This window comes from Carassius gibelio, chromosome B8 (genome assembly GCF_023724105.1).
Source record: "Carassius gibelio isolate Cgi1373 ecotype wild population from Czech Republic chromosome B8, carGib1.2-hapl.c, whole genome shotgun sequence".
Lineage (NCBI taxonomy): Eukaryota > Metazoa > Chordata > Actinopteri > Cypriniformes > Cyprinidae > Carassius > Carassius gibelio.
Genome location: NC_068403.1, coordinates 3,524,170 through 3,549,493, shown reverse-complemented (window position 1 = coordinate 3,549,493; position 25,324 = coordinate 3,524,170). Strand labels below are relative to the sequence as shown.

The window sequence follows — 25,324 nt, the reverse complement described above, 5'->3', positions numbered from 1 at the left end:
TTTGAAAGGGTACCACCCAAGTAATAGTTTTTGTACCCTTTTTCTGAGAGTGAATGATCAAAATATAAGGGGACAAATCATATGCTGCTGTTTTACATGACATTTAGGGGCGGGGTTATTTAAATGAGTTTATGCCACAATAATTTACCAGCATGGAGAAAAATCAGATCATAGAACATATCAAATCTGTCCAAAAGTAATATATTTCACAAATATCATTGGTAAATGATTTATAAAATAAGTCTCTTCTGCTCGCCAAGGCTCCATTTATTTTTAACAAAAACAGAAAAAAAGGTAATTTCATTTTCAACTGTTTTCAATTGTAATATGTTATAAAATGCAATTTATTCCTGTGAAGGAACTGAATTTTCAGCATCATTACTGCTCAAGAAACATTTCTGGTTATTACCAATGCTGAAAACAGTTGTGCAGCTTCATATTTTTGCAGAAACTTGGATACATTGTATTTTTCAGGATTCCCTGATGAATAGAAAGTTTACAAAAGCAGTTTTTATTTACAATAGAAATATTTGGTGACATTATAAATGTCAGTTTTGATACTGTAAAAGTAATGCATTCTTGATGAACACTAAATAATGAATTTCTTTTAAAATATCATACTGACTCCGAAACTGTTCAAAACAGTATTAGTGTTATCATGTTACAAGTTTATTTGCTAACTAAGTCCCTCAAACAAACCTATGAATATCTATTAAAGATTTAATTTAGGTAAATCCAGTGATTTCCTCAATATATGTGAATGACCCTGATTTTCCTCTTCCAGCTCCTGGAGCAGGAGAAGCACGAGCTGCGACGGCGTTTGGAGAGCCGTGAGGGCGAGTGGGAAGGCCGGGTGGCCGAACTGGAGACAGATGTGCAACACCTGCAGGGGGAGCTGGAGAGACATCAGGTGCAGCTGCGAGAGGCCGACCGAGACAAGAGCCGAGCCATCAGCGAACTGTCCGAACAAAACCATCGACTGCTGGAGCAGCTCAACAGGGTGAGTGACACCTTCAGCCCCATACAGTTCACAGTGGCATGATTTGACAACTTAAAGCCGAATCTGCTGCTCGTCCGGTTGTTTTACAGCAGTTTTTTTTATTTTCTGCTGCTGGAATTTTTTTCTGTGACTTTGGCAGAATGCAGCCTGTTTCTGAGGTGTGACAAAAAAGCCAAGGCACATTTATTTATACAGCACATTTCATAAACGCTAGTCATGATGAAGAGAAAGAAAATAGAAGAAAAATATAACGGACAATTAAAAAAATTAGAAATATAAATAAATAAATATTTGATATACCGTATTTTTTGGACTATAAGTCGCACCTGAGTATAAGTCGCATCAGTCCAAAAATACGTCATGATCAGGAAAAAAAACATATATAAGTCACACTGGACTATAAGTCGCATTTATTTAGACCCAAGAACCAAGAGAAAACATTACCGTCTCCAGCCGCAAGAGGGCGCTCTATGTCTTCAGTGTAAACTACAGGAGCACTGAGCAGCACAGAGCGCCCTCTGGTGGCTGGATACGGTAATGTTTCTCTTGGTTCATGTCAAATTAATTTTGATAAATAAGTCGCACCTGACTATAAGTCGCAGGACCAGCCAAACTATGAAAAAAAAGTGTGACTTATAGCCTGGGAAATATGGTAAATATATGTAATTTAATATTAAAATAGATTACAAGAAATAAAAAAGAAAAGGGAAAAATAAAATAATAATAATAATAATAAAGCAAGGTCCTGGGTTTTGATTTAAATTTTATAAAATGCATGTCCTGTAAGTTCTGGATAAAACTGTTGACTAAATGCTAAATGACACTATTTCTGTAGCTACACTAGTAAAAGATTGTGATAGAAAAGGCTTAATAAATTATATATATTTATAAAATAAAAATATAGAAAGAAATTTAAAAATATATATATATTTAATATAAATTTATGCAATCTAATATTCAAATGATTTTAAAGAAATGTAAGAAAGAAAAAGAACACGGATGATGGATGAACACTGATAAAAGCTTTAGATAAAACTATCCACTAAATGTAAAATGCCATGAGGCTATTTAGACGACACGTCCACAGTAACCTGAAGTTACCTGGTGATGCTTATGGTTCATTCCTTATGGAGATCGAATCAAAGACACTCTGGTTAGGAGCCTTGAGCTTTAACTCCCTCACTGCACAACAAAGGCAGCCTGCATGGAAAACATTCATTAATAAAGCAGTGTGCTCAAGAAAACCCAGAATGATTATTCCAGTCATTCTTTGAATTGAAATATTGATTGTGATGGGCTGGAAATCCATACAGAGGCTGGAGGAAGACAATTTGGTATGAATACATTTCATGCTATGACACAGAGAGTCCCCTCACCTTTCTGAGACATTCCCTTATGCAGACTCATCAAAATTACTCTACGCTCTGTCTGTTTTTAATAATTCAACAGCTGTGCTGTTAATTAAGCAATCTACTTGTCTGACAGTCCAGCAGGGCGACATTGAAGATGCACAGGACATTTTTTTTTTTTATCTGTGGCCAATGAATGAGGCTGATGAAGTAAACTTTTCAAAGACACTTTTTGTTTTTGTATCTTTTGTATCTTTAGAGTCACTTTTGGCTGTGTATGATAGTTTAATACAAATATTATTATTTTAATATTTGTAATTTGATTTGATTTTTATATTTTCTTTGTTAATTTTTATTACAAATTTTGACTCAGCGTCTGACTCAGTGTTGCTTGGCTGGTTAGCATCATTAGTTAGTTAGTAGTTATGTGATCACTAGAACATTTCTGCAGGTAAAATGCATCTCTCTTCATTGATGGATGTTTAAACAGCAAATACACTGCAACAATTAGACTGTTATAAGCCTGGTTAAAGAAAAATAATTAAAAGGCAGAAAACAAAAAATGTTTGCATCACAATTTATGCATTACATCATATAAATATATAGGTCTTGATATGACACTGGTTGAACACTGCTGGTTGAAATATCTTTTAAACATGATGAAATTCAAAATGATGAATCACTGATGTTGAATGAAGACCATAATTTCTGAGCAATGATGGGAAACTGGTATTTATTGATTTGGCAGGAAATTGGGATTTGATGGTCAAATGCCACGTTGAGTTTAGGTTGCGCTTCTGTGTGTGGCTCTTGTTCACAGGCGTATCTGAATTCTCATTGAGTCTCATTGATTTTCCCTCGGGACAGCTGTGGTGTTGTGGCAATGATGCAGCTGAGGTCAGACAACAATCTCTTCCTGTATCTAAACAGCCGCGTCGCCCTGACAAACCGCTTTGAACTTCAGTCTTAATGACTTTAATGTTCAGATTTACTGCTGCTGTCCATTACAATGCTTTAACACTGTCAATCCTGGACAGTTTCATTTGTTCTCACACACATATACACACACACACACACACACATGTCCCATTATTAGCACATGTGATGCTATTAATATACACACATAAATGGAAGAAGAATCGATGGTGATAAACTAATCGAAGCTGGCAGCACAAGGGCTTCCAGCTGAGGGCAAAAACACTAATAAAAACAAAACAAAACAAAATAATGGACAGAAAATAAATCATGAAACCTTTTCATCCACCATAAAATTGATACAAATAAGAAAAAATAGTGCTTTTGACATATTTATTTAGTTGACACAATGGATGAAGAGTCATTGAAGACTTATTAATTTATTTTGGCTGACCAATATCTACTTTTAGTTTAGTATAATTAAAATAACTATAGGTTTTCATCATATTTTGAAATAATTTTAATTTTATTTTATTCTGTTTTAATTTTATTTCTGGTTAAAGTTGAGTCATTTGTGTTTGTATTTGTTTCTGCAGTTTTTAGTAATTTTTATTTTATTGCATTTATTTATTTGAGCTATTCTTATTTATTTTTGTAGTTCAACTATACATTTCAACTTTTATGTTTGCAACTAACTGAAATATGTTTTTATGTTGCAAAAATGCCCAATATAGTAGCCCTGCCAATTTCAAAATACAGCACATATTTAAATGGCATTCAATTAAGCCTTTTTAAAATCCAAATGGTGTACTGTATATGACATTTATCATCTAACTACTAGAACAAACTAATCAAATCTTGACCACATGGTCATATAATCCAGCAAAGTATAAGCAAATGACTTGCAGTAAATGTATTGCAATAATGTTTTTTTTAACTGTAATCAAGCTAGTCGGCTGCTGACGGTGATGTTCTCTAAAGCAAGAAAGAGGCTCTGAATATGAGATAACTAGATGGCCTTGACAAATCTGCTAATGGATCTAGAGCTGCAGACTCAGATGACCTTCCTTGTGTGGGACAAGCAACAGGAAGTGACATAAGGCAGAGAGACACATGGGTGAACTCAGGTGGGATTAGGCTTTAATCCAGATCCTCTTTACCATCAATATTATATCCATTTGACTGAAACAGAGCAAGAGAGGACAGCAAGAACTCTGTGGTGACTTACATACACAACAAAAACATCCTGAAGAAGAGAAAATCACAAATGAGATCTCATTAATATCTTATATATTTTTTTTCAAGACAGAATTGAGATTAATTAGGAGAAAACAGAATATCTTTTCATCTGAAAAAAACCCTGAAGAAGCGTTTCAGAAGAGAAACTGAAAGGATTTTTCTCAATATGACTTTATAGTTCTGTATTTATAATATATGCAGCCAACAACTGAATTTTTTTTTTGTCTCTCTCAGTAGTCTTTTAGGAGAACTGTCTGAAACAAAGTTGGCTGAAATAAAACAATAGAGCAATAACAATTTCTTTTGGAGAGACAGTTACTATGGCAAGCCGTTTATATATAAAACTTTCTAGTATCTATTTTTCATGATATTAGCATTTATTTTAGATACTAGTATCTATTCAATTAACACCATGGGCTTTTTAAAAAAAGCAGCTGTGTATAATAAAATAGTTTGGTATAATAAGGTTTGTTTCTAGTAATAGTTACAAAAGATACTAGTGTCAAATAAGTACTAGTGCGTAATGAATACCTACTAGTATCTATTAAATAGGTACTAGTGACTAATGAAAAATATTTAATAAATATATATACTGTTATCTAATAAATACTTACTAGTAATATTTTAAAAGATACTAGTGACTTTTGGAACACATTTTACTTAGGCCCAATCCCAATTCTATTTCATACCCCTACTATTGCCCTATGAATTGCAACACCACTACTATACCATTACATGTCATCATACGTCATCTTCCTATACACCTACACTGGTGTGCTGGTTTGCCACAGAGCCTTTTATTACTGTTCTATGTATATTAATGTGCTGTTTACAGACACATACACGCCTATATCAGACATGACTTTTATTAATAACAGTTTAAAAACTGAAACAGACTTGCACACACACAACTTTCATCTCACTCTCTCTCGAATCGGCAATATTTGAGAAAATAGCGATTTCTAATTATTGGAGGGGACTATAGCCCCCCTCAATATATTTGTTGGTTACAGCCCTGATCAGACGTGAAAATATGTTGTATCGTGCAGTCTGTAATGATATGATGTTAGCAAACTTTAGCAATTTTTTTGCAAACATTTCTATGAAAAACATCACCATAAATATGAACACATGATTGCACTAAGCACTAGTAACTAGTAGAAGCACTAGTACTTAATGGAATAGATACTAGTAGCTTAAAATAAGTTCTTGTAGCATTAACTAGATACTATTACATTTTAAGGATTAAATGTTAAAACAGCTTGCCATAAAGTGACAACATAAGATAATGAAGCAGAGCAGCTAGTATGTAAAATACAGACAGCATAAATGTTTAGCTAATGTACTGAACATATTGTGTTGTGTTGGACAGATGCTATCTGTTGCACACACACACACATGTCTGTAAGCAGGGGGTTGTCAAAAACGCCTGAACCCCAGCAGACTAATCTGATCAGAGAGAAGCATTTCACTAATTACATTACAAAGGTTTAGAGAGAGAGGTGGGCGGGGGGGGGCACAACAAAATAGACCTACATTTCATTACCAAGATGGGGTGATTCTGAGCCTTAATAAGTGATTGCAATGATTATATTTTCACTGGTACGAAGCATTGAAAATGAATGGCAAAGCAACATCAGTAACAGGTCGTGGGATCAGCACAGTGCATTGATGCTGTGCTCAGACAGCAGGTACACTGATACAGCTTTCAGAAGAAGAAGAAAATCTCTGATCCCTGCTGGGATGTATGATTTGAGTCAAGTTAAGAACCCAGTAAAACAATTGGAAATACTATGATGCTAGTATAATGCCAGAGGTTGCTACGCGCAGTTGGTGTATGGAGTCTCATTACCTTCCCCGATCTCACGGCAATTCGTAAATTTTTCACGAGGTGGCTTATTCATACGAATTCGTATGACCAAATCGGAAGAGATTGTCAAATCGTATGTATTTTACGAGTTGCACAATTCGTATGAATTTGTACGAATGACCTACACCTAACACCGCCCCTAAACCTAACCATCACTGGGGTTTAGACAAATCGTATAACCTTCCCGCAACTCGGACCGCAAAAAAAAGTAAAAAATAAAATATTGTACCCGACCCGCTTCCTGTAGTAGATGTAGCCTAGTAAATGCTCATCGTAGCGTCATTGGGCCATAGACGTAGGAACTAGACAAAAAAAAACTAAAAAAAAAAACGTAAAAAAAACTCCTTAATATATTATAATTTTGTCAAGAATTAGAAAAAATCGTCAGTAAGATCATAATTTGTACTAAAATAGTTTGGCTATGTCTATTTTGATGTTTCTGCAAGTTCAGCACACAGTGAGGTTCGGGTTTGTTCCAATCAGGGGTGTGTTTCCCAAAAGCATAGTTGCTAACCTGTTAGCAACTTAGTTGGTTGGCAATGGGAAATTGTATTGCAATCAACAAAGTTGCTAACTTAGTTTGCAACTATGCTTTTGAGAAATGCACTCCAGAGCTCGTGAGCGGAGAGCGCATTTCTCCATATATTACGCTCTGCTCGATCATTCCGTGGGGTCGCTCGCTCAACCCAAAATGGCCTGCTGGTTCGAAAATATGCAAGAAGACATTTAATTGTTTAGTAATAAACTGGTGTTTTCTGTGTCGCTGCAATGATGAAGTTTACGATGCGAACTCCCCATGAACGCCAGAGAGAAATGCACATTTCAAATGGATTACATAATCAGATAGTAGCCTATTTATTTTGGTTTTAATATTTTTGTTTAAAAGTAGACATTTCAAGCTTTCTGTAATATACAGCCTATATTTCTCAAATCTGTGAGGCACAAGCTGAGGTTCAGTGCCCTCCAGTTCACATGCAATGCAAGTGATCGTGCCGGCACCTCATTACATTGTCTGATTTGCTTCTTATTTATAAAATACGGGCAATTGATTGATAAAACATTGATCAAAATTAAGATCATTCAGATTATTTCAAACGACCCAACCAACTGCGACCCGAATATCATTACAAATATTTTTGGGTGACTCATAACCACACACACCCGCTCATTTTGGATCAACCCGTGCATCACTGCTAGGCACCATTCACACAGAATTAACTTTTGTGTTGACAAATATGCAAAGTGGGCAGTGGAATAGGAAAAAATGCAAGATGAGAGTGAACTTCTTTTAAAGGTACAGGTTGTAGCCTCTGGCTTGCTTAGTTGGAGTTACTTCATCTACAGCGATATCATTGACTTGATTGCAAATAAATGCACAGACACTATTTAACTGAACAGAGATGACATCACTGAATTCAATGATGAATTACCTTTAACTATCATTTTGCATTATTGACACATTGACATTATTGTTTTCCTAATGAATGTTGTTCAGTTGCTTTGACACAATGTATTTTGTTTAAAGCGCTTTATAAATAAAGGTGACTTGACTTGACTAGGACGTGCCACTAGAGGGCGCACTATAAAACAATAACAATCGTGTGATGACGCTAAGAAGGAGCGTGGAATGATGGGATTTGTTGTCTTCTACCCAACCGCTGACAGCCATCAATCAGACGGAAAGATAAATCATAGATTTAACGTGAGTTCAACAATTTGCGCGAGTAGATTACATACAAAGTCAATGCAAAGATGCGATCAGACTATGAATCAGACGCGCCCTCACGTGGCTCTAGATGCGATTCCCCCGTTTGGCGTGTATGCCCCATAATACTAATCTTGTTGATCGTTATAATAGCATATGTTTTCTGTAAAGATACGAATCAAAACAACTCACCTGTCGAGTAAAACACAAGCGAGATCGGCATCTCTTTCTAGTTGAAGTTTGTCGCAAAGCTACTTCCGCATTTGTCCATGACACTGTAGTCACATGGTTTCTACGTCAGTAAAGACGGTCACAAAGGGTAACTAACGTCATTGACAGACGACTGCACTGCCCTGTGTCACTGTTTAAAATGGGAATTTTCTCATGATTTACAAGTAGTTGAAAAATTAGAGATATTGTTAATAATCAGCTGGACAAAATATATAACACTAGCCTAGTGGTTTTTGGATATTTTACTGCAGATATCAAATTGTACCTTTAACTTGAGCTCTGCATTTTTAAAATGCCATTTCATTCTGCAAGAGATGCGAGTGTAACAGTCAAACACATCCATGTTTACATAGAAAGGCATTCAAATATAAAATCTGTAAAGAACTACTGCTGTATGTCTGATATTTCATGTTTTCATCGTGTTGACAGGCTGAAAGCAGCTGTTGTTTTAATAAAAAAAATCTTGCATCTTAAATAAGGGTGTGCTTGGAGGTTTACTAAGAGGTTTCAAGTGGTTCTTTGTGTAAAAGAGTATTACTATGCAGTTGCTGGGATGTTCTTGGTGATTGCTAGGTGGTTTCTTCCTGTCTGGTGTGAAAAGGTTATTTCAATCATGACAACTCTCTGAAGATATTAGCATCTTGATAGATTTGACAATGTTAATGTATCTGGCCTTGGCAGAATAGATCTGCTACGTTGCTGCTGAATTGCTGCTGCTGTTGATTTTTGTTGCTGCTGTTGCAGCAAGCAAGTACAGGAACTTGCTACAGCCAATGCATATGGCGATATGGTGCCATGAGCATTTAAGACATGCTGCTGCTGCACAAATAACATCTAAAATAACCCATAGCAGATCTATACAGGTGGAGCTGGGTTAGGTGGAGGAATGCTGCAGGAATCTCAAGTGAATGCAAGCCAGCCATATGAATGCAAGGCAGTAAGCTCAGCGAACCATTAAGCTTGTGCCAAGTCGTTTAACTCTGAATATCATCAGTTACATTAACAACCCATCAGCCTGCAGTATCTAGAGTTTCATGACTGAACAATATATTTCAATCATGACAACTCTACAATAGCTCAGTTAATGTACATATGGCAGAAATGTACAGAAAAATAAATTATAGACGAAATCAAACAGACGATAAACACTATTAAAAGCAATTATTATGTGATGCAATCAAACTTAAAGCAGAATTTGTTAGTTCTGTATTGTTTCAGGGTTAGCATCATCTGAGGTCCATCTCTTCTCGGGTGTTCTGGATCCAGAATGAAGCTTGAGCTAAATCCTAGTTACATCCTGTGGCAAAAACATAGAAACAAATAGAAACATAATTAGCATAGCTGCTGTTCCAACCAAGCAAAATTGATTTGTTTAACCCAAGCTGAAGAAAAATGATGTGCATTTGATCAGAAATAACTGCAGTACAAGACTATGAGATGCATTGTTTGAATGCCTGGCCAAAGAGATCTAGATTTAAACAGGGATAAAAAATGATATTAAATTATGTAAATATTGCGATCTGAATAGCTATGCATACTGTTGCTAAAGCTGCATGAAAGTACTATAACCGTCATATCAAACAATGAAAAGCAAACAAATAATGCCTATTTGGCTTTGAAGAGTTCACAAAATCTCTGTATGCCCCGTTTAATAAACGAAGTATTATGAGCCAAATTTTTAATAGTTACTAACCCCATGTCTTATCACTGAAATTTCATGCAGCCAAATACTCTCTGCTGCTGTTGCTATAAACAACAGTAATAATTTGACTTGATTTGAAATGCATGCTGCTATTACCGCTAATAACACAATCTGAATTCTATGATACTGCTGCTACATGCCATGAAAGTACTATAATTGCTGCAAGCCCAAATGAATACACAAATAGTACATTTAAAAAAAGAGGGTCCTACTATTAGCTACATTGTGCATGGGCAATACAGCTGAATGCATTGCAATGCAGCATGAGTACACGTATGAGCAGGTGTATTATTTTCTGCTGCTCATTATGTTGTTATGATTAAACAGGTAAGGCTGTTGACAGTATGACATTTATGAAAGACAGTTATACGGTTTACCTTGACTTAAAACGTTGAAAAAGAGCCAACTGCAAACCGACCCCACTAGTGAGGTGTGCATCTGAAAGTGATCAGTTTGCGGTTAATGTAAAATGAATGTTAGCACTTTGATCACATTCCTATTGTGGTTTATCGTATTGCTTTTGCTGGGGTTACTGAAAAGCATTTTTAACCCTTTCCTCACTCTTTAAATGTAGTTCATTGCTTTATTTTGTGATTTGCTGTGTGGACTGTCCAGCAATCTGACATTTCATCTGAGTGTCTTCAGTTTATGCTGCAGAAATGTCACAGGTTTCCTCCTCTGACAGTATGACTAAGGGAAATCATCACCACCAGTCACTATTCCCACATATCTCTATGGCAACCCCAAATGTTATGTTCAATCCCCCCCGCCACACACACAATGTTCTGTGATGGAACCTATAACTAATAAAGTGCAGAGACATTGTGAAGCTGCGTTTGAAATTCTGTAACTATCTAACCGTAATAAGTGGTTTCTTTGTTTGAAAGCAGGATCATAAATGAACACACAACCTCACCGATCCAACACAATGCTCCACGTGAGCCACGAGAGCTTCCCTTCTTCTCTCCCGCCCACATTCAGACACGATTCACGCTGAAATGACACTGTTGAGTGGACAGCCACCAAAATGACTAATGGCTTTATGATTAGTATCATTCGTGAAGGTAATGCAGATGTAATTACGCTTCAGCTTTCAATGCCGTCATGAATGATGTTAGATCCTGTGGGAAAGAAAATCACAATTAGGATTCACTAGAGATGTTTGATTAAATCCGTCGCTTCTTGGGAAAATACTTTTTCCAGATACCAGTTTGCGATCAAAAATCAGACGCAAACATTTCTCGTAAACTTCTTCCAGATGCTCTGATCTGCTGTACATTCATTTTTAACTCTATATTCACACATTTTATGAGAACTATTGCATCATTTGCTTATGTTAAAAAATAAATAAAATAAAAGGAAAATCTTAAGTAAAATAAAACTGAGAACTGAGTTTAGTCTCTTAAACTATGAAAGAGCAAACTCTGAGCAATTAATTTAATCGCAGTTAAATGCAACAGGGAACATTCTCAGAATGTTCTAGCAAGGTTATGAACAAATGTAATTTGGTTTTTAATAATGTTCTCAAAACATTGTTTATTACGGAGCCCCGCACATGACATGCAGGAAAAAATAGTAGGCTAAATCATGTGCACGATTTACTAAATCATTCCCTCGATGTTCTAAAACGTGCACACGAATACTAATGTGTTCCCTCGATTTACTATTTCATTACTATTTCAAACCGAGGGAACGTAATAGTAATCGTGTGCACGTTTTAATAATTTGAGGGAACAAATTAGTAAATCGTGTGCACAATTGTCCTGTGCAGGGTTCCGTAGTTTATACATTATTCATGGAATGTTTGAATTTTTCAAATGTAACATTCACAGAATATTTAAAAGTAGAATCACTATAATATTATCATAGACAGAAAAAAATATATAAAATGGAATATTTCCCTTCACATTTATATAAAAAGATAATAAAAAAAATAGTTAGCTGGAAAGCGTAAAAAAAAATCAAATCACTAACCTTGTAGAGATAAAATAATAAAACTATATTTATTCAATATTTGTGTAACTGACAACTGTTGACTCATTTGTGTCCATTTTTACTGTAGTCCTCCCAAATGAAAAACTTAAAAACATAACTATGAAAGAGCAAACTCTGAAAAATCACTTTTCTCTCAGTTAAACGCAAGGCAGAATGTTCTCAAACTGTTCTGGCGAATTTCATTTAAGATTATGAACAAATGTTACAGTAATGTTAATAAGAATGTTTGTTCAAAGTTATGCTTTATGATAAGTTCCTATTTGTTAACATCAGTTGACTACATTAGTTGACTTAAACTAACAATGAAAAATACTCCTAAAGCATTTATTAATCTTAATTACTACAGTAATACATTATTAAAAGTTGTATCTATTAATGTTATTTAATGGTCCTGAGCTAACATGGACGAGCAATGAACAGCTGTATTTTTATTAACTGATGTAAATAAAGATTAATAATTACTGTAACAATTGCATTGCTCGTTGCTAGTTAATGTTAGTGTATTAATTAAATATAGTTAGAAAATGGAACATTGTTCTAAAGTGTTCCCTTTTAATAATGTTCGCAAAACGTAAGCAAAAAAATATTATAAATCATTTATGTATTTTTTTTTTTTTTTGGAAAAAACAATGTTTTTTCAGAATGTTCAGAAACAGAACATAAAAATGATAACATGGAATGTTCCCTTAACATTCTTATAAAGAATTACATTTTTAAACCTGGATGCATGAACATTTAAAAAAAAACATTCAGAAATAACATTTTTATAACTTAATGGGAATGTTAGAAAAATATTCTTAAATACATTTTGTTAGCTATGAAAAAAATAAATTAAAAAATTGATAAATAAATAAAATCACTAAACTTGTAAAGATAGCTAATTTTTTTTTTCAGTCATAGGTTATAGTTACAGTCCTGTTGCATTATCTTATAGAAATTCAGATAAAACACGTTCAGATGGTTTCTGTAGCAACAGCTAGTTGAAGAGGTTGTGAGTTTCATTGTTGCTTTCCTACGTCACGTTGAACACGAAGATTCTGTGGTCTCCATGGCGACAGTCACAGATGATGCGAGTCAGTGTAGCGTCTGCAGTCTGGCTGATGGTAATGAGTGTTTCTCACAGCTGCAGTGGCCTGATCCCAGCCGTCCAATCGGCTCGGAAAAACACAAGGATCTCTGCTGGAACGTTCTACAGACGCTCCGAAATGCCAAGTGTGATCAATGAGCATGTGTGTGTGTGTGTGTGTGTGTGTGTTTGTGGGTCGGTGGAATTTCTCTGACTTCTCTGTAAAATGACTCACGCTGATAGATTATTGGGGCAGCAACAGGCTTCACCTCTCTTTAAATACATTTATGTGTGAAATCATAATAACGTGATAAATCATATCTTCACGTGAGTGTTTCAAATGCATTTGTGCATCATTGAATGCCATTTAAAAAGAAACTGAAATACCACTAACTTCTCACAGTGATAGAGGTGCTAAACTTTTTTTTTTTTTTGCTACAGTAACATTATGAAGTCAAAAGGTTACAGATCAGCTCGATTCATGAAACAGCTAGTATGAAGCAGTTAGGTTTTGCTGTCTAAAACTAGCTTAATTATTTTACAGACAGAAAACAGTGGAATATCTACACGGTCTAATGCTACTTATTTCTTTAAAAACACCCTTAGTCTCAACTGAGTACCTTGAAAAACTGATTTTGTCAAAACAAAATATAAAAATAAAATTACAGTTAAATCAAGTGACTGAAAACTTTCATAGTAACTCGTAAACCTGATTCTGTAAAAGTATAATAAAATGTAAAAAAAAATAAACACATTTAATGAAATAAATATTTAATAAAAAAGTAAAAAATCTTTATTTTTTTTACTTTTTATCTATTTATTATATTTATATATATTTATGCATTTAGCAGACGCTTTTATCCAAAGCGACACACACACACACACACACACACACACACACACACACACACACACACACACACACACACACATATATATATATATATATATATATATAAATAGTTAAATCTGAAGAATTAAAATGCTCAGAGTATCAGCTGCCAGTTATTAAATTGTGTAAAATAATAAAGTATAAAATATAATAGCTAAATAGTAAAATCCCAAGAATAAAAATGGTCTAAAATAAAACTACATGTCAAATCTAGTGGCTTTGAAAACACCTAATTTATACTATCTGTCTGTAAACTTGATTTTGAAACTTGTAAATACATAATTAAATACAATAAAAATAAATAAATGAAAATAAATAAATAAATCCAGTGACTGGAAGAACAACCATATTATCAGCTGTGTAGCTTGTGAAGGAAGTTTGTTTGTTTAAATAAAAAATTAAATGAATGAATGAATGAATGAATGAATAGCTCAAAAATGACTATAGAATCAGTTCAGTATCTAATAAATTTTTTTATAATAATAATAATAATGTAGCAGACAAACAGTGCTCCATTCAGACAGACCATCTGCATACTATACACTGAACAAACTGCATGAAGTATCCTGTATAGACTAAATATCTGTAAGGACCTGATATAAATGATATAAATGTGTCTGTGTTTGTGTTCACAGGCTGCTGAGGTGGAGAAACAGTTGTCTACTCAGGTCCATTCTTTACGGGATGATTTCAAGGAGAAAAGCATCTCCACCAACCAGCACATGACACGCCTTGAGACCCTACAAGCCGAGGTGAGGCATTATGGGATGTGGATTCTTTTATATGCAATTAGTCATGACAACAAGATATATATATATATATTTCAAAATCTGCTCTCCTCCGTTTCCTTCCTCAAATTATGATTTGTTTCCTGCACTAAACAGCAAGGGCTTGAAGTAAGTGCTCATGAAGCGCTTCCTCTTTTCTGCATGTTGGTTTTGTGATGTGATGATCTCATTGTGCGATCATATCCCCATGGCTTTATGTCACGTCTGAGCATCAAAACAACTGCACAAAGTGAATGTGGGCCACTTCAGGAACTCATCAGTGAAAGACGGTCGTGTAATTGGCTCCTGGCCGTGACAGCGTGAGTTTCACAGGCCGTCATCTCTGGACACGCTCGTGACGCTGGTCTTTCACAAGAACAATCTCAAAACAAAGCTTCCTTCAAATCTCAGTCAACACAATCCACGGAAAAATCTGTAGATTAACAAAACAGAGTGACCTGCTACTGTTACTTGAGTATTGACTCAAACTAACTAGAATAAAATCATATACATATGCATAATATTTCTAATATTTTTTTATTTTATTTTCCATTATGATTTTAATTTGAGTACATATTTTAATAATGTCCTTTTTTTTTTGTTGTAATGTCTCTGTATTTTTTATTCATCTTTATTTTAGTTATTTTAGCTTTGTATGTTTTTTTTATTTTATTTTGAGTTACTTTTTTATTTTGTTTTAAGCAACAAAGCTTCTTACGATTTTGTGTGTGTGTGTGTGTGTGTGTGTGCAAATTTAGTGTTGGCATTTATCCAAAATGACTAGAGAAATATTAGTTATAAATGTATAATGTCAGAAAGTAGGGAAGTGTATTGATTAAAACAGTTTAATCTGATTAAATATAATAGATATCTGTGATGTAAACTGCAAAAAAAAAAAAAAATATGTAAAAAAAAATAAAAATAATAAAATAAAAAAATCTTACTCAGTAATTTTTAATTTCTAAACATTCTGAAAATCAAGATACATTTGCTTGACAAAAAAAATTCATCACAATTAAGTGAGTTTTTGCTTAAATCAAGTAAAAGAAATATTATTTTCCCTTAGATTTATGTTTCTTACCCCACTGGCAGATTTTCATTTATTTATTTATTTATTTATTTATAGCACAAATACATTTATTTATTTTATTTTTTATAGAAAATATCTTAATATCGGCTTTATATTATAAGAGCCCACATGTCGATAAACATTCCAGTAGATTTCGGGAGAAAAAGGATATTGAATAAAAAAATAATTATAGACCGATTATATGTATATATATATATATATATATATATATATATATGTACCCAAAAAAAAAACAAAAAAAAAACAATACTCTCCACATCTACTGCATGACTAATGTATCTGGTTTTGTTTTGCATGTTTTCATTGGACATTTCACAACTGTATTTTATTATATTTTGTAAAATGTGCATATATAAAGGTGGATTTCTTCTTCTAATACGGTATGACTACATAAATTCAGTTCAGGACCTAACATGACTTTTGCAAACGCGGACTCCTTTCAGTCTTAGCCAGATATGTTTGAAAGAGAAACTCCAACCTTCCACTCTTAAAAGCAATCTTAACGCTAACGTGCTGACTTCTGCCATCTGCTCTCTGACACACTGCTGATCCTGAAACATATGAGAGATGTCAGAGATACTGAGAATTCAACAACATTCAGCCCCATCAATTCACAAATACTGATCAAACGCTCTCCATCATGCGACTGAAGGAGAAATCCACTGTTCTTGCATGTTTCAACACCTAATCTCACCACAGAGCACTGGAAAATAAGTGTTGTGATATAATGGCATGACGGATTATGATATATAGCCATGTAGCTCAGATAAAGCACATGATCTCTGTTCTATGACAATTTACCATAGATTTGGACATTAAAATGATGGTATTATTTGAAGCACAGTAGCAATTAATCAACACTGTACAGGCCTATACACAAACAGCACCGTTTTCCATTTTTCTAATTAAATTGAAATTAAATATATTTCTATATGTTTTTGCTGAAAAATCATAACACAAAAATGAAATATTTTCACAAATATTTTTTTATACATTTCAAAATATGTAAAATTGTCAAAATATATTGCTAATGTATATTTTTAAATACATATGTTTTCGATAAGTTTTAGTATTTTTCATCGATTTCTAATCTAGATATATTTATATCGTCGAATTGTAAAATATTGCATTCACCTGTAATGTTTTATAAGATTGGAAATGTGTCTCTCCCTCATCAAAGTATATTTTGGAATACATTCTGGCATTTGGAGATGATATTGAAAAATATATTTCCATTTTTACAGTGTACACAACATATATTTGAAATAGATTTGAGCCTTTTTTCCCCGAGTATAATGTATAAACATCAGCAGAAGCCATCTGACGTGCCATTTTTGTATATTTACACAAGCTGTTTAATGCTGCTTGAAAGTCGTAGAAATGTAATCACACATCAACTGTGTAAAGATTATTAAATAACCTACATAAAATGTATTCAATACAATTAAATGGTTGGCGTGCATTATTATAATTGAATTTCAGTTAATTTTGGTAGTTTTTTTTGTCATTTTTAGTAGTTTTTGTTTATTTTATATATGTCCAAAAATTATATTTCAGTTTGAGATTTTGTTACATATTTTTTAGTTTTCATTTGAATTTAATTTTAGTAATTTTGTTGTGCTTTTGTCATTTATTAAAGTTTTTATGTATTTCATGTACTGTATGCCGATACAAATAATTAATAATTTGAAAATAATTAATTATAAAATTATAATTAACTATATATTTATTTTAATTTTAGTTTTGTATTTTTAGTTTTAGTTATATTAAGTTAAACTAAATTAAACTAAAACTAAATATATATATATATATATATATATATATATATATATATATATATACTGTATATATATATATATATATATATATATATATATATATATATATATATATATATACTGTATATATATATATATATATATATATATATATATATATATATATGCTATAATTTTAGTTTACTATAATAAACCTGGATGCTACATGAGCAGATCGTAATGTAACCATAATATAACCGTAATATAAATAATCAGTTTAGTTCAATAGTGCAGGAGCAATTTTTCCCCTAGAATCTATCATTTGGAGTGCATTTTTGTTCATTTTGCTGGCATTTTTGCCTCAAGCCACTGTTAATGTCCGACCCTGCAGCTGACCACATACTGTATAAAGAAGCAAAGACAGGTGTCTGACAGAAGAATGAATGGGAGAGAACTCAAAGCTGAAAATAGCAGCTAGATGTAGATGTACAGGTGCTTCGGCAGCGAGACTCCCATGTGGAGTGTGTACTAGAGCTGTAATTGAGCGGGGAAAACTTTCTATTCTGTTCTATTTTAAGAGCAAATGCTGCAATGTCTGGGTGTTCCCGAAACTGCAGTCAGTGCCAAACAGAGAGAAACAGGAGTCTATTCCAATCCATGATGATTCTGAGCTGACAGGGAAATAAATATACCAGTGATGCCATATTAAAATGAACATTTCAAGAGAAGCAGACATATACGGTAAACGTCCGGTGGTTCTGAAGGAAGGTGCACTATAGGGTTAATCACAGAGAGTCCCTCAAGCGCTGGTGAACTAGGTTAACAGATCTAGGTCAAAACATGAGGGTGAGAACTCATTTTAAAAACTGATTTTAATGTCTCCAAGAAATTTTTGAGAAGCATTCGCGATGATGCTGATACTTAAAGGAAAAGCTCAAACAAATGCTCACCCCTCAAGATGTAGATGAGTTAATTTCTTCATCAGATTTGGAGAAATGTAGCATTGTATCACTTGCTCATCAATGGATGCTCTGCAATGAATGGGTGCCGTCAGAATGAGAATGCACACCGCTCTAGTCCATCAGTTTATGTCTTGTGAAACAAAATCTCTGTGTTTGTAAGTAACAAATCCATCATTTAACTTCTCACCATTTCTTCCGGCTAAACAGGAGTCCATAATTCATAATAACACTTCCTCCAATGAAAAGCCATCTCTTATTCTTCTCTCACATCAATATATTTGTTTAGAGCTGTTTATGCTTGTAAACATTGCTTGATCTGTGCAGATTTTTCAGACGAGACATACTTTTTCACTGGAGGAAGCGTTATTATGGATAATGGACTCATATTTTAGCTGGAAATTATAGGTTTAAAAAGTTTTCATGATGGATCTGTTTCACGTACAAACACACAGCGTTTGTCTTTTCAAGATGTTTACTGATGGACTGGAGTGGTGTGGATTATTGTGATGTTTTTATCAGATGTTTGGACTCTCATTCTGACGGCACCCATCCACTGCAGAGCATCCATCGATGAGCAAGTGATGTAATCCAAACCTACATCTTGGACGTCCTGAGAATGAATAATGTTTAGCAAATTGTCATTTTGGGGTGAACTATTCCTTTAAAGCGTGTACAAAACGTGTTTGTTAAAGAAAACAACTGAGAACTCATCAGATTTTCTAAACTGTGAAAGGGCAACCTCTGAGCAAAAGCATTTTCTAGGGGTAGTTTTAATACGTTTCTGTTATCAAGAGCACATTCCTGATTATGGAGGAGTTAGTGACTCCCTACCGATGCCTGGTTACACCACATTCCCACAACTACAGGAGATATTACACTCATCCACTAAACCACACTTGAGTTTTTACTGAAAACCCGATAACGGTTCATTTGTAGCGTTTGCAGATGTTTTGGTCTGAATCAGAGACTAAAGCTGTATAATGCTGATGTCAGTAACCTGGTGTTCTTCTCGCTCTCGTTGCGCAGATAAAGATGTTGTCAGAGCGTAAGCAGGAACTGGAGCGGCGTGTGAAGGCCATGCTGGAGGAGAACGAGCAGCTCCAGCACACGGTGGACGAGCTGAGAGAGCGATCGCTGGTGCTGGAGAAACAGTGTCACCAGAAGGACCTTCAGGTGAGACGCCGTCACGCTGCAACACAAACGCACACATCTGATTAAGGAGTACTTTTGTCTTGTTGCATGGGAAGGAAAACTGTACTGTATATGTATTGGAAATTAATATGTATTCATGCCATAGATAACATAAAATATTTATGCTTCAGACATGAAGGGGAAAACATGACACGAAGACATGAAAAAACAATAACAATAACAAAAACAATAACAACACATTTTTTGATTTTTTTTTTTTATATATTCACAGAAATATATTTTCAGTCATTTTTACTTATACTACCTATGTATGTACAGTATGTATATGTGTGTGTATATATACTCACACACACACACACACACACACATATATACATGTATATATGCAAAGACAGAACAATACTGCTTTAAAATATTGTCTCTTTAAAAAGAAACAGTTTCATGTAATTGCATTTTTGTTTTTGTTTTTCCGAGCAAAATATATATATTATACATTTTCCACTGATTCACAGATGTCATTCAGTGTAACAATCTTGTCAGGCATATTTACAAAACAAAAACAAACAAAAAAATCAGTTTATAAAAAAAAAAAAAAAAAAATAAAAAAAAAAAATATATATATATATATATATATATATATATATATATATATATTTTTTTTTTTTTTTTTTTTTTTGTTATAAAATGATTTTTTTTTTGTTTGTTTGTTTTGTAAATATGCCTGACAAGATTGTTACACTGAATGACATCTGTGAATCAGTGGAAAATGTATAATATATATATATATATATATATATATATATATATATATATATATATATATATATACACTTTCACCCCAAATACTAATTAGTTTTTATTTTACTTTTTTGCCACTATCCTAAGTTTTGCCCATTTATCAGTAAGTATATTTTACTAATTTAAAACCCAGTAAGATTTGACATACTCACTTATTATTTTATATATTTTAATATGTACATGTCAGAACATGCTTTGTTTTGATTTTTACATAACTGTAAGTGTTGCACTGAATGGCAATGGAACATTACTTCAACCAAATTTTTACATTTTATTCTTCAAAAACTTATTTGACACACTTTACTTGCATTTAATGCGTTTATGGACATAAAATCACTTTTGTAAATTTCTTTTGATGCGGACATCTTAACGGCTTTGACCCACACACACACACACACACACACACTCATATATATATATATATATATATATATATATATATATATATATATATATATATATATACATAGTTAAAATATTAGGGTTTATAAGGTTTATCCTAAATGTATTTATGAAATATATTATGACCAAATTGAGTGATTTATTATTTATGTATACATTTTCCCCTATATTAAACAAAAAATATTTTATAAAAGTTTGCGGTGCATCTTGATTCACTTTGGGTTAATCATATGAAATCTTTTAAGAACTTGAACATGCAGAAACAAATAAGACGTTAACTAAATAAAGCCGATTTAAATAGCATTAATACATCTGTAATTGACATTATTTTTAAGACAATTCTCCTCAAAATCTAATTACTGTAATTCAGCCAGATATTTTAATTGTTTTTTAGTTTTTTGTTTTTGTAATTCTAGTTATTTTCAAAATGCTGTCATTTTATTTTTTAAATAAAATGACCAAAATGCTGTAAATAAATTACTTTAATTAATATGAACTACATGAAATAATGCTAAAGGATGTTAAAAAATCCTTATGGTCCTAAAAATAGGCTTCTTTTGTCTTTTAGCAAAATATATATATATTTTTTTTTTAATTGCCTTTTTTATTTTTAGGTTAATTCTAGCAGGTACATCCATTCATACATTATAAAAAGGTATTAAACCAGCTGAACAGTATGTACCTGAAACTGTTGAAAGGGAATGAAAGGAAACCATTGAAAACTCAGCAGATAAAAGCTGCAGTCCAAACTGAGTGAGGAAAGAAAACGAATGAAAAAAAGTGATTCCACAGTGGTCATTCCTCTTCTTTCTCCATTTACTTCAGTGTTATTAGAGATTAGCAGTCCATTGTTTTGTTAGAGAAACAGTGTTTGGATTCTTTGATTCACTCTTATTCCTGTTTTACTGGATGGCCTCCAGTTCTCCTTTTCTTTTCTTTCTTTTTTCATCAGTTGAAGATTTTCAGAACATACTGTTCTTTAGAAAGCACCAAATTCATTTAATTCTCCATTAAAATATATCTACCTCTAAAAAATGAATACCACAAAACTGTTTGATGTTCAATAACATGAGAAATCACTCAGAAATCACTGAGAAAGTGCGGTTTAATTTAATAAATAAGTACAAAGAAAAGACAAGCAACATATTTAATTAAATGCAATTATTATTTTTAGTTAAAAAAAAAGAAGAAAAAATAATTCTTCTTATAATACATTCTCCAATAATTTTTTAGTTGCAGCTTTGGAAAAAAAATATATTGTGCACCAGAGTAAGGAATTAACAGGGGTTTTGAAAAAAAAAAAAAAAAGTATATAGATTAAAATTAAATGTTAATGTGAAAAGCGTCATTACATTTAAATCTGCACACATTGCATCAGATTTCTTTTTACATGTTGTTATTTGAAGCACTGAGAATAACAACCAATCACATCTTTCTATTTGGCAAAGGCCAATCAGAGGCATGTAGATTAGTCATTAGACATCAGAGTTTTAATCGCAAATTCTCTCATCATAAACAACCGCAGATACCATGTATGTAAAAAGAGATTAATTTAGCATCATAGACGGTCTAATAAAGCACAACGGTGAATACTGAGCTCTGAGATGAATCACAACATTATAAAAACTGATTTATTTCTATAATCAGACACTTGTGGTTGAGGAATAAATGAATCATAGGTGACAAAAAAATGCCCGAGAATAGCATATTTACACAATGACATTGTGTGCACTCACTTCCTTACCATGACGCATCATATACACTGACAGACGAGTCGCGCTCAGCTCATTTATTTCTCAGGAGTGAGCGAACTAAACATCTCTAGGTTCGAGCGGGTGGTTTTTATACCCAGTGTGCTCTCTCTGAGTGTTTTCTGACTCTCGTGTGTTTGCTTCAGCTTCGCCAGAGTCAGCTGGAGCTGCAGGAAGTGCGTGTGTCTCACAGGCAGCTGAGCGCTCGTCTGGAGGAGCTGACGGAGGAACGCAGTCTACAGGGCTTCAGTCCGAACCCACACAGCATCCTCTGTGAGATCGAGCAGAGCATGGAGCAGGAGGAGCTGGAGCAGGAGAGAGAGCAGGTACATCAGCCTTGAACGCCCACTGGGTCTGACTGACATTGATTGCTTATGGAGTAACTTTTAGTTCAAATCATAGAGAGCACGTTCCGTTCACTGATCGTCTGGTGATTATTCTACACAAAAATGTTACAAATGTTACAAAAGATTCTATTTCAAGTAAATGCTGTTCTTTAGAACTCTCCTTAAATCAAAGAATCCTGAAAAATAAAATGTGTCAGTTTCCACAGAAGTATGCAGCAGCACAACTGTTTTCAACATTGATAATAATCAGAAATGTTTTTTGAGCAGCAAATCAGCATATTATCATGATTTCTGAAGGATTGTGTGACACTGACGACTGGAGGAATGATGCTGAAAATACAGAATTGCGTCATTATATTTTAAAATATATTCATATGAAAAATATTTATTTGGAATTGTAATGATATTTCAAAATATTATAATTTGTCCTGTATTTTTTAACAAATTAATTCAAAATATTATAATTTGTCCTGTATTTTTTAACAAATTAATTCAACTTTAGTGAGCATAAAAAACTTCTTTCAAAAGCATTCCAAAAATCTTACTAACCTTAATGTTTTGAACAGTAGAGCATGTTTAAAAATATTTTAACATGGATAACCAATGCCAAATATATTCCATAGACTAGAAATTGCATTTTGCATGAGCAAATGCCTGTAAAAGGATCTTTAAAAGCTGCAATCACAAAAATGCATTGAATCGAAATGCACTGAAACTCTGTGGCGTGCTTTCTGTAAAAATGTCAAATGTGATCAAGCCACAGAATTTGAGGAATCATTCACATGTAGGACAAACTGCACAGAAAAACCCTTGTGAAGAAGAAGGGTGCTTAATTGTATTGAATGTGCACATGTAAAAGTACATTTCTTATGTTATATCAAAATATTAATGAAATAAAAGGCCAATTAAGTGTACTTAAAGAAAGACACATGACTTTTTCACACTTAAGTTTTATAAAGTACAAATTGTAATCATGTAAAATTAAACGTTTCACTTTAAAGGTAATTATAAATCATTATATCTCAGTGTTACATTTTTTAATCTTTCAAAAAGTACACTTTTGATGTGAATAACCATACTAATGAACATATAAAGTACTTGATTATAATTTTACCAACTGTATAGTGTTTTATTTAATATTACAGTGAAAGTCAATATATTAAATGTACTAAATTGCAACTTCATTATTACAATTGTGTAATTATTCATATATTTAAATACATGATGACATGTATGTTTAAAAAAAAATGGCATTCAAATATATTTTAGTTTTTTTAATAAATGCCAGTACTTTAACACATTTTAACAAAAGGCAACAGAAGTAATTCAGAAATTACTATATAAATCTACTACATAAAGAGGGCCAGAAAAGCACTCTAAAGTTCAGCTATATGCATTTAAAATAAACTGAATCTATAATGCATTTTAATTTAATTGCAGCTAACATGCATTAAAATGCTGGAGAACATTTCATTCAGTTTGCACTTTTCTTCAGCTCCGGCTGCAGCTGTGGGAGGCTTACTGTCAGGTGCGGTCCATCTGCTCCCAGCTGAGAGGAAATGACATCACAGACTCCGCCTTATCCACAGACTCCTCCATGGACGAGTCTTCAGAGACGCTGTCGGCTAAAGACGTCCCGACGGGGAGTTTGCACGCTAATCTTCTGGAGCTGCGCAGACTCACACAAAACCTGCTGGACGGCAACGAATCTACGGTAACAATCATATCTGCAAGTTTTACTATGAACATTATTATTATTATTATTCAACGTGTGTTTCGCATGCATTCAGGGTTCACGGCGCAGCGACGAGGAGGTTTTGGAGGAGCAGGTGCGTAAATTGAGCGAGGAGCTGCGAGAGCTTCGAGAACTGTACGAACAGGAGCAGGAAAAAACACGCGACAGCCAGGAAGAGGTGTTACAGCTCCATAATCAGGTACATACATTAACACTCAATGTCTAGAAAAAATACCTGATTTCATTCATTAACTCATCTGTCCTGTGGTTCTGCTCTGGATCCTGTAGGTGGCGCTGCTCTCGGTGGAAGTTTCTTCTTCACGAGAGGAGAACGAGCGATTGAGAGCGATGGCAGAAGTACACGAGCCCAACGAACAGTTACAGAGCGCGATACGAGACAGAGATGAAGCCATTGCCAAGTAAGACACACACATAAATACAGTACATATCCTTTTATCGTAAAGGAATAGTTCACTTAAGAATGAAAATTGATTGAAAATGTACTCACCATCCGAGATGTAGATGAGTTTGTTTTTACTCATCAGACTTTGAGAAATTTTGCATTGCATCACTTCATCCTCTGCAGTGAATGGGTGCCG

The 25,324-nt window shown here is 33.6% G+C and overlaps 1 protein-coding gene across 2 annotated transcripts in view; it reads left to right on the top strand.

Annotated features, from left to right (window-relative positions):
- Positions 1 to 25,324, top strand: part of LOC127963705 (BICD family-like cargo adapter 1) — a 37,254-nt gene that overhangs the window by 2,275 nt on the left and 9,655 nt on the right. For both annotated transcript variants that reach the window (XR_008154882.1, XM_052563749.1), the window contains exons 2-8: positions 785 to 1,000; positions 14,600 to 14,716; positions 19,567 to 19,713; positions 22,790 to 22,969; positions 24,486 to 24,704; positions 24,781 to 24,924; positions 25,014 to 25,144. Coding sequence is in view for 1 of the 2 variants with exons in the window: in XM_052563749.1 (XP_052419709.1) it covers positions 785 to 1,000; positions 14,600 to 14,716; positions 19,567 to 19,713; positions 22,790 to 22,969; positions 24,486 to 24,704; positions 24,781 to 24,924; positions 25,014 to 25,144 (1,154 nt within the window). In the remaining variant the exon portion in view is untranslated. The remainder of the gene's footprint in view (positions 1 to 784; positions 1,001 to 14,599; positions 14,717 to 19,566; positions 19,714 to 22,789; positions 22,970 to 24,485; positions 24,705 to 24,780; positions 24,925 to 25,013; positions 25,145 to 25,324) is intronic.